We start from the raw sequence: 15,568 nt of genomic DNA, 5'->3' as shown, positions 1-15,568 counted from the left end.
TGGTAGCCAACTACATTCAAGGTTTCCATTGAACAATCATGGCAAAGTGTATTTGTGAAACACGCCCCAGACAAAATAAAAACACCCTAAAAGTATGTTTTCTCTCCTCGCATTTATGCACTTAATAATTTATTTATGATACAGCACATCAAAACTTCTTTTAAAGACATTTACATATACTTCACATATCCCCTTATACATCCATATGTACACATAGTACACTTCACAATATTATAAAACATTTACATATTAAAACAAGAAATATGGTATATATTTCATTGTTAATCAATTGTACATCAACCTCATTTAAAAGTCATAACTATGATACAAATATTTCATCATTCAGGGTTAAGGCAACACACTTGTAAAGAATATCATAAATTTATACATTTCTATATCATTTAGAATTTGCGTAATCCTTGTTCATTTCATACAATTAAAAAATTGATAATTGCTCTTTTCAAATACATCAAAAGATTAATGAATGGCGATAGAAATTCAGATTTCAGACTAAGATAAAGTGTTTAGTGAGAAAGAAATGATGTGAAATAGGCAAACAAAAAAGGGCAAGAATATTTGAAATATATAAATAGAAAATAAAATGCCCATTCTATAAACAGAAAACATGTTTAAAAACAGCTTGATGAAAGAACTAGATAAATGAATAAGCACACGGCAGAAAATAAATCACAAAAGCTGGGACCTATTTGTATGATACAAAAAGAAAGGAAGACTATAAATTTTGTAAATACAAACTTTCCCCTGTTGCATGAAGCAATAAGTCAAATGACCTGCATATTTATGTAAATTGATACAATAAACCAAATAATAAAGAAGCCAAAGATAATTGCTGTTCATTTGTGAAAAAAAAATCATACTGAACTTTTTTTTTCAATATCACATAATATTACCTCCCATTATACATGTATTTCACTCCTTCCAGACAGGTACAATTAATAGGTACATGTAAACCTGCCTAAGTCGACCTTACATAAGTAAAATACTTGCCTAAGTCAAAGCAATTGCTTAAGACCAGATATGTATTATATACCCCCATCTAAGAATTTTTTTCCCCTTACAGCCAAACGCATTTCTGCTGTCCCAAGACGAAGTTGCCTGTATTAATAATCTTACATTGCTATCAATTGCATCTCATGACAACTTGTTTATAATAAGACCAATTTGAGACCAATGAATGGTATGGGGCCTGAGACAGAGGATGATCGACCCCTAAAAAGCATTCTAAATCAAACAAAAATATGAGATGACATCATTCCCCTGAAAGGGTTTGTCAGTCACTTTAAAAACAAGTGAGCTATGTGTCCCTACATAAATTTAAAAATAGCCCTCACAAAACATTCCATTGGGTTATACTTTTTCGAAATGAAGAAAAAAACCAAGTTGTATAAAAGTCATAATATTCAACTTAAAAATAAATCATATCCAGTTATACATGTACTATCTTTACCATTAGTTCTTATCACACAGAACAAAATACATGTTCACTAAAACATTCCCTACCCATTAACGAACATATAATGAACAAAACTTTGGTATCAGCTTCTGGTTGTAATGTTTCTTATAGTTTTTTAATGACTACAAAGTTCCAACCTTTATAATTTGCAATCTTTAATCTAACCAGCTGGTTAACAAATGTGCATACTTTCATCTCTTATCACACTTTCTTGTTTAATCTACAGAGAAAATACTGATGTTTACAAAAAAAAAACCCAGATGTATGTAAATTTTAGGTGATGTCCACCCTGAATTGAGCTTCTAACCTTTCATCAACTTTCATTCTTGGCTTCAAATCTTCCCTTAAGACATACCTTTTTCCTCTATAATTAATTTCCCTTTTTATCTTGAATATTGTAATAATTATTGCAAATGTTAAATTATTATTCATACATTGTATGCGCTATGGTACTTTTTGTTTTTAGCGCCTCTAAATATCCATTATTATAATTATTATTATCATCAAAACAAGTTTACACTTTCCTTTCACGTTTTCGCTTTCAAAACCAACATGTCAGGGTGGACTTCCCTTTTTAAAAAAGGACAAAGATGAAAATATGTTGTTAATCCCCACTCCTTATGAGGCTATTAATACATGTAGAAGACTAGAAAGAATTTCAGATAAAACACACCTGAGATAAAAACCATACAATTCAAATTCACACAAAACAGTTATTCAATGTCAAAAAGATCTTAAACTTGTACAAATTGTGTATTCATGTACAATTTGTTTGGCATGTACAATACATGCTGTCGATTTTATACATTGATCTATAATTTACATTATTTACAAATCAATAATATTGACAAATTCATAAAATTAACATGAAAGAAAAAATGGAATGAAACTGATAGGCACACACTATATGAACCCCAGAAATAGGCAGATTTTATGCAAGGAAAGCAAACAAATAATTTAATGAAAGTTATTTGAACTTTTAAGTGACTTCTTATAGATACAGGAATGACAAAGCTGACAGAGCCATCAAAGATTACTTTGGCAAGAAGATCAGTAAAACCGTATTAAAAGTAAATCTAGATTTATAAAGTGAAAGCAGTATTTTGGTCGAGTTACTGTGGAGTATTTCAAAATTATATATCAAATATAAAGCTGCTGTTAAACTGAAATATGTGAAAAACAGTTTCTCATGCTGATTTGTCAAATCACATACTTTTAGCCCTCTACATGCAAATACCACAAACAAAAAGCTAAGGTTTTAACATGATTATTTCAAAATTTGTTTCTTTATCTTTTGGGATAAATGCAAATAGTGATGATACATCCATTAATCTCAATATTAACAAGATCAATGGTCTATAAGACTTAAATCCCTGCATTCACACTTGAGTTATTCTGACGTCATCCCCCCCCCCCCCATCCAAAAAGTGGAGGGACATCATAAAATTGAAGAAACAAATGAGGAAACCTTTCAATGAACAGTAAGCACAAACTTTTTGGCACTTCATTAGTCTGTGTTCACAAACCAATCTCAGTGGGGGACAAATATTTCATGGAAACATTTTTATCTTCTTTGGTTTTTCTTGGTCCTCTGATTTCTGAGGAATGTATTAAAGACATGTATTTATTTCTAAAAGGTACTATATCTAATTTTGATAAGAAAGAGATAATGATATCAAAGCATTAATTAGGTGGCTAGTACCCGTCTTTGAACAAAAAAATTCAACCCCTATTTCAAGACTGAACATTAAAAGAGTATTCAAACGAAAAAAAAAAGACAGTTAATTTCTTTGGCATTTTGTACACAAGGTCCAAAAATGAGTATTTCTGGTTGGCTCTTGGGAAATGATTCATTGATGAATATCTCAAGTAACATTTTGGAGTAACGGGTTAAACAAATATTGTATACTTTTCTCTCAATGTGTGTGCGTATCTCTAAATACTCTTGCAATCTGACAAAACTATTTGCTTCTATTCTGCATCTATAAAAAGACAAGCACTAGATATTCTATTCTAGGTATTGTCTACTTCATTTATATTGTGTCCAATCTTCTAACATCTTCCCGTCAAAGGATCAGCTCCCAGTAAAAGGTTTTCCCTTCACTTTATCACTTAGTTTCTGAAATAAACAGAGAGAAGTAAAGAAGAGTGAAAGAAATGTTAAATCTTAGTTCTGGTATTAAAAAGAAAAAAAATGTTTGAATCTTGCCCAAAATATTCACATGTATACATTGTGAATTCCAAATGTCTGTTATAAGATTATAAACATGGTTTTACCTTTCATGGAATTTGTTAAAGATCATCTTATTTGTAAAAAGACTGTGGCAACTTTTAACCTTCAATGCTAGTAATTTTGGATTTTTTTATGTTTAGCTTTCTTGGACATCCTCCCATTTAATGTTAATTGACACATTTGTGAAATGTATGTCACTCTTGGTTTCTGAATGTAAACGGTGCCAGTGTTAGCACGTTAGAATCTTACCTTGCGATACATCTGAGCTCTGATCCTATTCAGATTAGAATCTTGAACTTTCTTCTTCTCCTTTTCCTTTTGCTTCACTTCAGGGAGACGGTTATACAACCTGAAAGAGAAACAAGAAAAAGGGAGCTTGAAATACAATGAAGTATGCATATTTGTCCTTCTTTAAGTCAAATAATTGCCTAAATAAAAGTAATTTTCTATGTGTAATCTACATCTTCCATTAATGTTGGAACAGATTTCTTTTATCCCATCATATTTGACTTTTGTAGATTCACATGTATACACCTTTCAGTTTCTTGGTTTCTTCAATTTCTGTCTAACTTGAATGTCTTTACTAAAAATTTTAATCATATCTATGAAAGAAGTTGATTTGCGATCAATATCCTTTGTCCATATGAATATCACATTTAGTATCACATGTGCTTATCGAAAGAAAAAAAAAAAAAAACTCTTGTGTAGTATTTGTGATAATTTTGAAATGAAAGTTGAAATTTTTACAAAATAATTGATTGCTTCTTGATGTTGGTTTCCTTTCCTTAACTATGCTTTACATGTGAGTGAGCAACCATATGACAGTTGACATGATGCCCTCTCCACTGGACTTGGTAATGCAGATCATAAGATTCAATTTCAGACCAATTACAAGATCCCTTTTTTCCAAAAAGTCAGCATATAGCCAACAATTGCAAACATTCAACATATATATATGATGCAATATCAATCAAAAGATGAAAGTGAAGATTAATCCCTTACTTCTCTGTCTGTTCTCTCATCTGTTTCTTTGTTATTGCTCTCCGCTTTGGTTTGTGGAGTTGATCTGTGAGATAGAAACACATGATGTTAGAATTTACATGAATCATTCACACCATTACAGCATTTGAGAGTCATATAGTTCACATGATGCAGTAACATTTCAAATTCGTCAATATCCTATTATTCAACTGGGATAAGGTTTGAATGCTGCCATATTTTGATCACTGATTATCTAAACTAAACAACTAACCAATGAATGAATACATTAATCTATCGAATTAATCAATTAGTTTTGAGTTTTCTTTGATTTTTATGAAAATATTATGAAACCAAATAAACTACTGACTTGAAGCTAGACTACTCTTAAAAGTGATATGACATCCTATAAAATAAGGTTGCAAGTTCCAACACCATTATCTCATCTGTACACAGAGTTATTCAAATCCATATTGCTTATATTTCTAAATAAACAACTAAAATGGAATACTTTGATATTCCTAACTAATCGTTTCTCTTAAGAATCTGGATGTAGACTCACCACTAAAAGGATGTGCATTTGGATTTGGTTTCTTGGTTCGTTGATCATGGAATATTTGTGCCCTCTCCAGTTCAAACTGCGCCTGTGTTTGGCGCTCCTCTGCTGCAAGCCTCATCTTTCGCTGCCTTTCTCGAGACTTGGAAATAAAGTCACTACGATGTCTCTCAAACGCCTCCTGAAGTTGAAAAAAAAGTGTATGTTTTTTTAAAATACAATTAGAGGAAATAAAGTATTCTCTCTGGAAATTGCAGTTATATCATTTCAAACACCCCCTACCCCCTTGAAACATCACCCTGATTTCCTTGAATATCATATGTGGTCCCAAACTACTGAAATTACTTACAAGAATGCACCACTTTGATCATATAGCCATTTAATATACGTCCACTAGAATGATAATTGCTACTCTCTAAAACATAAAAACCACAATATTTCCCCAAAGAAAAAAAAATACAATACAGTTCAAAGTACAGTATTTGTGTTTTTCCATGAAGGTATAACATGTATTGTTATTTTTTTCAACAAAATTCATAGTAAATTTTCAATTGTGATGAGGTAGATGTCACAAAGACATGTCACCACGTCATCTAAAGTTTGATTGACCTTGTTGCACAGCTCCTATTTTAAGAGAAATAAACAGTACCTGTAGAGAAGATTTGTCACCGGGCTTGGGTGCCGTCTCTTCATCTTTGACAGGAAAGCTCATTGGTTGAGGCTTGGCCTTGGAGGGTGTGTCCTGTTGCCATGGCATCTTCTTAGCCAGCGGTTGGAACCACGCAACAGGTTGTACAATCTTCTTTGGAATTCTGCTCACCATAAAAATATAGAAATAAAAATCAATCCAGTCAAATGATACACACTTGTAACAAATTCACAAAGCACACAGACCCTTTCTGCATTCACAGAAGCCAAAGTCCATTTAAACATGGGTGGAGGGTGACAAAAGATTGATCTCTTGACAAACAAATTCACTACTACTACAGCATGATTCAAGCAATGATTATGAAATAAAGAAATACAATTACAAGTAGTTGTCAAACCTGAATCGATTCACTTTCAAATGTAAATATAATTTCTTCAAATAAACCATTTTTCATCAGATTTTTTACTTTACATTAAAATACAGATATTTTCCTGAATATACCTTAACAATGATCTTGTGATTATATCTACCAGACAAAGGAAAACAAAACAGCATCACTCATTTCCCTCATAAAAACAGCATGGAAAATATTAATCAAGACAGAGTGGAAAATGGACCTGTCCTCCTCCCGATTACACAACTATATCTACCATCATGTTGTAGAATATAACCTATGTTACACTAAAATCCTACCTTGAAGGAGCTTCATTCTCCTTTGCTGGTATCAGGTTGGCAGCTTTTTTCTCATTCCTTCTCCTTCTCCTCTCCTCATCCTCCTCTTCCATTACTTTATTATCAAAATTCTGCTTCCCTGTCAACGCAGTATCCTTTCCAGTCTTCTTGTCACCTCGCCCGACGTCAATCACAAATGCTGTACCCGGTTTCATCTTCTGCGCCGGTCCGGCATTGGAGGACCCCGCCCTGGAAGACGGGTCAGAGTCCCTGACAGGGATTCTTGACAGGCCTTTGGAAGGTTGTTTGAATACTTCATCTCTTTCAGTGTCCGGTTTAGTTTCTTTGCTGATTTTGTCTGTGGCATGTTCCCTTGCTCTGCTTGTAAAGCCATGTATGGAATGGGAACGCTTTGGCTTACAGGCGCAAGGGACACTAGCATCAGAGCCGGCATCACTGAATGAATCTGTAGTGTAAGTCACTCCAAAGTCATCATGATGGGCAAAGTCTTTCCTCCTCTTTGCTGTTTGTCCATTTTCTCCAACCCTTCCTTGCCTAGTGATTTTCCTGTCTGGTATGAAAGGCTCCGGTGGAGTACTCTCAGCAGTATCATAGGCAGAGCCTTCAGTTGATCTTAAAGACGCTTCCTGGACTGGACTCAGAGCTGGCTCAAGAGATGCTTGCTTCCCAACACGTAGGTGTGCACCAGCAGTATCAGACAGCTCCTCCATGGCACCGGACTTTGCTGTTGAAGACAGATCATCAACAGCTGGTGTACTGGAAACAGGAACATCATGCAGATGTCCTTTCTTCTTTGTAGCTTGTTTGTCTCTGTTTTGCTCTTCTGTACGTTTCCTGTGGTGTTCACGCTGCCGATCAATCTTCCGTTGTAACTTAACCAGCTTGGAACTCAACTTTCGGATTCCATCTGGTCCAAGAAGTTCAAGTAATCTATCAGACTCAAGACTCATATCAGTCAGTAGTGACTCCTCGGTTGTTGTTAGTACACTGGACAATGCTTCCTGGGTGATGTTATCTTCAAGAGTTGATTCCGTCTGGTCTTGTTCAGGAGAGCGTTTGGAGGAACGTCTCTCATCTTTCTTCTTTTGCTGCTGACCATTTTGTCGAGTAGTTGACCTTGGTATTCTAGACTCCTTTGTGGGTGATGGTTGAACTATGGCTGCGATTTCTTCTGGTGATACTCTACGGCGACCCCTAAAATCAGAAGAAAAAATAAAACAGAGATAATGTTATTTGTTGTTGATGTGCAATCAGGAACTAATAAAGTGCAGCAACATTGCTCTCTGTCCTATCTTGATATGAGAGTGTTAAATCAGGGCTCCATTACACAACGGTTTGCAATCAATGTCCAATCAAGATCATTATTTTATACATACTTAGTTCAAAACTCTGACAAGGGATCAATCAAAATTGTGCTTCCTTATTTGCAGTCCATCACAAGCCTTCATGTAAAGGGACAAGGACAAGTCCCATGTTCCTTCTGAATAAGAGTGAGATAGAAAGGAATGACTTACTCTTCATTCCTGGTCGTCCTTTCTGGAGATTGTTCTCTTGGTGTGAACCCTTGTTGATCTCTCACCCACTTCCTTCTCTGCCTAGGTGTAGTAGAGTCTGTCAGGGTAGTGCTACTGCTGTCACGACTGTCTGTCTCATCTAGAACACAACAGATAATCCTAACTTTCACAACACAGTTAAATTTTCTTGTGGCTCTCACAAGAACAAAAATATAGAATTAAGGCAATGACAAATTCATGAATTAATCATCAATAATAATATGAAGATAAACAGGCTTTTTTAAACGGAATGTCCCATCCTCCAAACATTTTGTTGTTTTTAACATTCTGTCAAAAGTGGAAAAAACCCTCAGAAATTCTCAATGATTCCCAAAACATTTGGCTATGTAACATTCAACAGATCATAAATGCTGGTAATTAAAGGACTGACAACCTTATGTACACAATATTGCAATATACAGTAATGAAGACTAACAATTTGGTAAAATCATGACATATTACCTTTCTGCAACAGTAGTGATTCAAAAGAGAACAAAATATTGATTTATAAAAATATTTCATACACAATGGTTAACCTTCGCCAATGCCTACATAAAATAGGTTCAGGTGAATCAGTCTTTTCCAGGAAATAGAATTTGGGAAAGTATACCAGACTAGGTTTCATTCTAAATGAGAGCACCCACATAAGATTAATATCTTTGTCATGCCTACATCTTCAATTGCAAAGCCATCAGTATTTTTACCTGGTACAAAATGTTGTACAGTATGCTGGACTGGGTCTTGGACTAGGTGTGCAAGCCTGTTGACTCTCCTCGAGTCCAGACTGGAAACATCAGATTCATCTTGACCTTTGACCTCTCTCCTGGCCTCTCTCCTCGTCTCCTTCTGCTGCTGTAGGCGCTGGTATTGATCCCACATTATAGATGCCTCACGGTAAAGGGGATCTGATTCATCCTGCAAGGAGTATAAGAAGGAAGCGTCTTTTTTTTAGTTCCAACAACAGCCTTTCAGTAAGAGGTACTGATTACAATCTCACTTAATGCAAATTTGCTTCAGCAAGAAACTCTGAAATTCTTCTTCTTAAAGCAATGTTTATTAGTCGATTGAGCGATCATTTCAGATCAAAACACACAAAAATATAGTTTTATTATAAACTTCTTGAGCAATCTCTGGTAATGCACTGGTAGTAATATTAGTAGATGAATATGGGAGATGTTCTCTAGTGAAAAAAAAAATGTATCAATGACCTCTCCTCTTCTATCTACATCAAATCCAATGGAATAGTTTGCTAATTGGAAAGCTGCTTAGCACATAAGGTGACAATGTTAACATACAGGGCAAATATTTAATGAATGCAAGCATAAGCTTTCATTGAGATATTGATAAAGAAGAACCTTATAACATGAAAAACATTTTGACATAGGTCATACGAGATGAAAAGTGTAATCCTGCATTGAATAATAATGTTCTGTTTCTTGGAAATTTAAAAGAGAAAATGAGCTTACCTGCAGGATGTCTTCAAGGACTTGTTTGCTGTAGGTTCCAGGAAGTTGAGGAACTCCCTGGTGCCCATACTCCAGATACTGCCTAGCAGCAGTATACTCTGGCCTTCTTCTGTCTGTCCTCTCTGCACCTACTGGCATGTACCTCAGGGACGGCTGCTCTGAACCAGGTCTGAACCTTGGAATCTTTGATGGCGAGGTTGCATCAGTAGTCGAGGCAGGAGGGACCTGTGCCATGCCACCAGGAATCCCATACTGTTGTCTATACTGGGTGTCCTGTGGATACGTCCTTCCATAGTCCAAAGGTTGAGTCTGCCTTGATGGATCCCAGCTAAGTGGTCGAGGCTGAGCTCTGTAACCAAATCGTTCCCTCACTTCCTGTCCCCCGATTCCTCCATGCTCTAAGGCTGCTCTGTCTCTGACAGGATGTCCTGTAATTGGCCGATCCCTTGGCTGGACCCCACCTTCACCTACATCAAACACCTGTTGCTGGTTATTAGGCAACTGCCCAAAGTGTACTGATTCTGGCGGGGACCGTGAATGCTCTCGCTTCATTCCAGAAGTTCTTGATCTCCCTGGTCTGTGTTGAGGACTTAATGATATCTGTCGTCCTACCTTCTCCTTCTCCTGCACCTTTTCCTGTCTACTGCTATCGCTCAATGACCTCCTGTAGCTCCTGCCACCTTTCTGTTCATCCACATAGAGGGTCTGTCCTCGACTTCTCTCATGTGGACTCTTTACTGGTGAAGTTTGCCCTCGGTCGTACCTCGGTATCTTGGAAGAATGTGGTGAATCTCGACTAGGCCTGCTACCATATGCCTCAGTGGGGAAGTTTGGTGCATTTGCATCATTAGATCCTGTAACACAAAATCACAACATGATGCAGATTTAAAGGTCTGGCAGGTTAATGTTGAGCCATATCCAATCTAACTCTTTAACTTTTTTCTTTTCAAATCTCACATCATTAGTGCAACTTTAAAATCGATTGGATAGAAATATCAGTCCAATCCCAGCTAATGCTTTCATCTTTATAAAGTCTTATAAAGGTCTGTATTTGACAATGAATCATTAACAGTTTCAGTTATATTAATATTGCAAAGATATCTTGTAAACATCAAATTACAATTAATTCTAATAGCTTTCTCACTATCAAAATAAGGGGAGGGCTGAAATCATCAAAATTTCAGAAATAATAATCTGAAACGTATTATGAATTTAAAAGAGCATTATAGCTCACTTATTTTCAGTCTCAATATCTCAAAGAATACATAAAAAAGTTAGCATTGCAGCTGACTCACCAGCATGAGAGCTCTCAAGAGTTGATACACTTCTAGATGGAGATCCATCTTGAACAGTCTGTCCATCAACGGGGTATGTGTAAATCACATCAGAACTTCCTGGGGGTCTATATGGCTTCAGGAAACCTTCAGTAGCTGAAGTATCTTGACCAAAACTTTGTCTTTGCTCTGTTCTTGGACTTGACTCTTGTCTGGGACTACTACTGGACCTTGATTTTGAGAGTGATCTGGGCCAGCTATTGGTACTGTAATCTGGATGAACTTGTTGGTGCTGCTTCTGTGAGGGAAGATGTTGAGGGGTATAGGAAGATGGTGGACTGTTGTATTCTTGTTGCCTTTCTCTAGGAAAGTCTTTTCCTTGCTTTGTCTCACCATGTGACCTAACAGGAAGTTTACTGCCAGGTACTCGAGAGGTTTGCTGTTGATGAACGTCTTGGAATTGGTCTGTTCTTCCCCAGGATCCTGATCTTTGATGAGACGATGATGAAGATGCCACCTTCACTCCTGGTAATGACTTCTTGTCCACCTTCATCTCTGGTGAAGAATTTGACCTCTGCATGGCAAATAAGCTGTCATCCATGACCCGACTGCCTTGACCTGGCGGTATATTGTCATTCTCAGATGGGTATCTCCCACTAGACTGATATTGGGGGTAAAGCTGCCGGGGATCCCCCTGCCAGGACTTTGGCCTTGCTGGTGAATCTACAGACTGGAGAACATGGAACTCATCCGCACTTTGGTCATGGGGCATTTGTAAGTGTGAAGGGATCTGTTCGGGTAAGAGTCCATAAAACACTTGGTCTGTCGATACTGGTTTGCTGAGAGACCCAGAGGATGGGGTCTGAAAGTCTAGTTCAGATAGCTGTTGTGATGAATTCTGTGTCAGGGTGTCAAATTCAGCTCTATTCACAATCATATTGGCATTTCTGTCTTGTCTAATTGGAGTTCTAGTATCAACACTATGGTCAAAAGTCTTTTCTTCCAAGCGTTGCAAGTGAAGAGTCAACATATCCCTTGCTCTATCAAATGCACCATATGGTCGCTGAACGGCATCTGCAGTTAAAGGGTCCTCAAACTCTCTTGATGATGATATCTTTTGAGAGTTTGCACTAGCGTATTTGCTATCAATAGATGCATTGGATAGGTTTCTCTCATAGACCAATGGATCTTCTGCGTGAAGAGCTTCTGAAATGATACGATCAACTCTTTCTCCAGGAGGCTCCCTCCCAAGGATTGCTTGAACCCTTAAAGCTAGGGAATCAGCACTTGCAACAGAGTTGTCCTTAGCAGATGTGGACCTACTAACAGTATTTCTGGTGGATGACATTCTGGAGTTTTGGGATGACCGAGGAGATCCATGCATCTGTGAATTAGATCTTGACTCACTAAGTTTCTTCTCTAACTCAGCAATTTGCACAAGAGCTAGTAAATCCTCTCTTGACAAACTTTCCCTTGCAATTTCAGGTTGGTGGGTAAATGCATCGTCAACATGGCTAAGGAGTTGCTGCACTCTTTGTGACAGGGAATCATTGGTCAGTGTACTTGTTGAAGACTGGCTTGTATTGCCTGACCCAGCAGCATTCTGGGAACGATTAGCCTGGAATGTATCCTGGAATGTAACCTTGGCGCTTTCCTGATATGCATTGCTTGACCCCAATGGTACGTTGTAACCACCTGGCATTGGATGTGAGGGAGACATGTAGGTTTCTTGAGGTCTTACCATACTATCGTCGCTCTCACTTCCTGTTCTTGAATGTCTCACTACCCTGTTAACAATATCCCTCACAGAACTTGATGTGCTTGCGTCTGATAATGTAGGAGATCTTTTCCCTATCTCTGCCTGGATGTTAAGCAGCTGTTGTGGAGAAATCCCTGCTGTGTGAAGTTTACGCATACTCTCAGATTCTTGTAGCAGCCGCTTGACATGCTCAGCTAGGGAGTCCGCATTAGAGCTTCCACTGGACTCTGATCTTGATGGAGGTGGTAGAGACTGTCCATTTCCTCTCCTGTAGGAAGAAGGTGAGCCATGGGCATCCTTGGAAAAAATTCCAAGTGGTAGAGTGGCCTCTTCAATGCTGTCAGGGCTGCCAGTATGTGAAGATGATCCACTCCCTGACAAAGAGCCACCACATAGATTAGCTCGAGTACCATCTACACCCACACCCATATCACTGTTGACCTGCAAAAGAAGTGCCACTCTTTTAGCTAAGAGATCCCTTTCACTTCCTTGATCCCTCCTAGATAGACTCACATCATTATCCCTTGCATTACCAGTGCCAACTAGTGGTAAATCTGCAGAATTACTATCATTATCACTGGAAAACCCGATATTGTGAGGTGAGCCTCGCAATTCTCTTGGATAGTGAATGTACGACTGCGCATCTTTTGACACATTTCCTTCACTAGGTGATAGATACTGTGATGGAAGTGATCCTCTTGAGTCAGGTTCAAGAGTAACCCTTTGATTTTGAAATGTTGAATCAGTATTCACTTGATTTCTATCCTCTGTCATTGACCTCCGTTCTACTGAGTGACTTTCTAAACTTATTTGTTGTCTTTGAGTTTCTTCTGTCGGCTTCTCAGTTCCATGATGATATTCATTCTCTGAACCTCTGAGTATTACAACTTCAGCTCCAGAAGCCATGTGTTCTCCAATATCCAATGGTTGCAAACTGTCAAGATCTAGGGGCAACTTACTGGGTGACCCTCTAGTCATGTCCTCTGCTGAAGGCTTCAGTTGAACAGTGAGTGAAGCAGTTCTTGCACTTATTTCACTCCTTACACTATCATTCACTGATGATTTAGTCCGGTTTGAAGCAGAGCTGCTAATACTAGATACATGACTCTGTTGAGATATTTGTTCTCTAGGAATTCGATCAGAATCAATGTCACTGATTTCCTGATTACAGGGGGATGGGGTTGGTATTTCCATTCCCCCTTCAGATTGCCATGGCGTAGTAGCTGCAGAGCTGTGAACGTCCTCTATGACCATTGAATGAACATTGCCGGCACCAGTATTGTCTTCTATGTTCATTTTGTCTTCGACTTTAGTACCATCCACGCTATGCTGTGAAACTGACATGGCCAATACACCACTTACAAAGTCTGCAGACACTTCCGCTATGGCTTCCTGCACAGCGTCCTTGGACATTCCAAAATCTTCAGCATCTCCAGGAAAGCCACTTTCGTTATCTTCATTGTCAGACAGAGGTATTGGGATGTCTGTGTCACTGCTCATTGCTGCACTCTCATCCTCTTCAACAAAAGGAAAGGTCCCTTTTGCCAACCCCCTGAACTGATCTCCATCCTTCGAGTCAGTGCTGGCATCTAGATCAAGAAGGGGTACGGCTAAGTGCTCTTGGGTATCTTCACTGCTATCCTGCATTCCACCCAAAGGTGAAATTATATCTATATGGGCATCTTCTTGCTTGCTTTGATGACTGCCTGAAGGATGCTGCTTCTCATCAAGACTTTCCTCCAGAGGATACTGGGTGAGGGCATTTTGTTCCTCTTCCAGCGGGTGCTGTGATAGGGTGGTGCTTTGAAGCAGGGATGCAGGGCTTTGATCAGCTGCAGCTGTAGATGAGGTAGTCTGGAGTGGTTTGGGAGTGGAAGACACGCTACTGGCCTTAGATGAGGAACGACTTCCACTGCTAGCAAGAGATCGTCTTGGAGATGGTGTTGGAGATGAAACAAGGACCTCTTCCTGCACCAGCATATACCAAGAATCCTGATGAAGTAATATCAAGAAAAAAAAACAAGATTTTAGTTTCAATGTATGTTCATTCTCTATTCTCTTCCAATATGTTATAGTACAGTGATGTTCCCTGGTAGTGGCATAGAAATTGTTATAAAAGCCATGTGCATGATATACACTTCCATATTACAAAGCATATCTTTGCTTTTTCATTTTTTGTTTGTTATCGTTTTCTCAATGAATAATGCTGGCAACACTATTCCGAATATGAACAATATGAAATTAATCGATTTTCTTCATAAAAACAATTATAAATTTAGGAATTTTGGCCAGAAACACAATTTGCATTGGATATGTCCACAAAATCATGTTTTCAAGCAATTTTGAGTCTGAAATGCGTAACTTTGGAACCTGCTATATAGGCATCGCACATTACGTCTTAAAACTTGCCTGACCTTTTTTAAAGACCTTCAAGAAAAAACTCATGAAAGTCATGGTATAGAGCTTTTAATGTCACATATTTATTGCAAAATATGTTAAACAGGGCCGGGGGGGGGGGGGGGGTGGGCTCCATTGATTGCAATAGGGGTAAGGAGTCAACAGAAGCACTTTGGAGATATGAACTGACCTGTCTTGGTGAGCGAGAAGAAGACCTGCTACGAGGCCTCTCCTGGTCACTCATTGTTTAACGCAATCCTTGATTAGATTCTTGATGAAACATACACAGAGACACTGGTCATCCTAACTGGTCATCTTGCAGGTCACATGGTCATGAAGGGTAGGAGGCTGGGGAAGATCTGGAGTGGAGAGATGAATACAAAGAAGAGAGAACATTATTGATCCATGGCGATATTATATCAGATTAGTGCCGTTTCCTTCACAATGAAAATATAGTTAGAAAGATTCAGTCAGGTTTGCAACATGATCAAAGAATATATTCTAGAACACATTAAGCATGAAAAAGGAATTTTGCC

At 38.0% G+C, this 15,568-nt stretch overlaps 1 protein-coding gene across 1 annotated transcript; it reads right to left on the bottom strand.

The window, feature by feature from the left end:
* Nucleotides 1-101: 101 nt before the first annotated feature.
* On the bottom strand, nt 102-15,394 carry LOC129273414 (uncharacterized). Its single transcript, XM_054910441.2, has 11 exons — nt 15,223-15,394; nt 10,898-14,627; nt 9,603-10,456; nt 8,841-9,051; nt 8,098-8,236; nt 6,584-7,777; nt 5,891-6,053; nt 5,248-5,422; nt 4,710-4,773; nt 3,957-4,056; nt 102-3,593 (listed from the first exon to the last, which is right to left on the bottom strand). The coding sequence occupies exons 1-11, from the start codon at nt 15,274-15,276 to the stop codon at nt 3,549-3,551; spliced, it is 6,729 nt and encodes a 2,242-aa protein (XP_054766416.2). The 5' UTR covers nt 15,277-15,394; the 3' UTR covers nt 102-3,548.
* Nucleotides 15,395-15,568: the final 174 nt, after the last annotated feature.

The sequence above is a fragment of the Lytechinus pictus genome, chromosome 12 (assembly GCF_037042905.1).
Source record: "Lytechinus pictus isolate F3 Inbred chromosome 12, Lp3.0, whole genome shotgun sequence".
Lineage (NCBI taxonomy): Eukaryota > Metazoa > Echinodermata > Echinoidea > Temnopleuroida > Toxopneustidae > Lytechinus > Lytechinus pictus.
This window is presented reverse-complemented; position numbering and strand designations above follow the sequence as displayed.

Bases quoted from the DNA above. Each gene is read 5' to 3' on its own strand.
- LOC129273414 (XM_054910441.2), bottom strand. From the start codon at position 15,276: ATGAGTGACCAGGAGAGGCCTCGTAGCAGGTCTTCTTCTCGCTCACCA. The intron at 10,457-10,897 runs GTGAGTCAGCTG...TTTGTGTTACAG, and splicing joins TCTTGAGAGCTCTCATGCTG to GATCTAATGATGCAAATGCA. The intron at 5,423-5,890 runs GTACTGTTTATT...TTTCAACTTCAG, and splicing joins GTGACAAATCTTCTCTACAG to GAGGCGTTTGAGAGACATCG.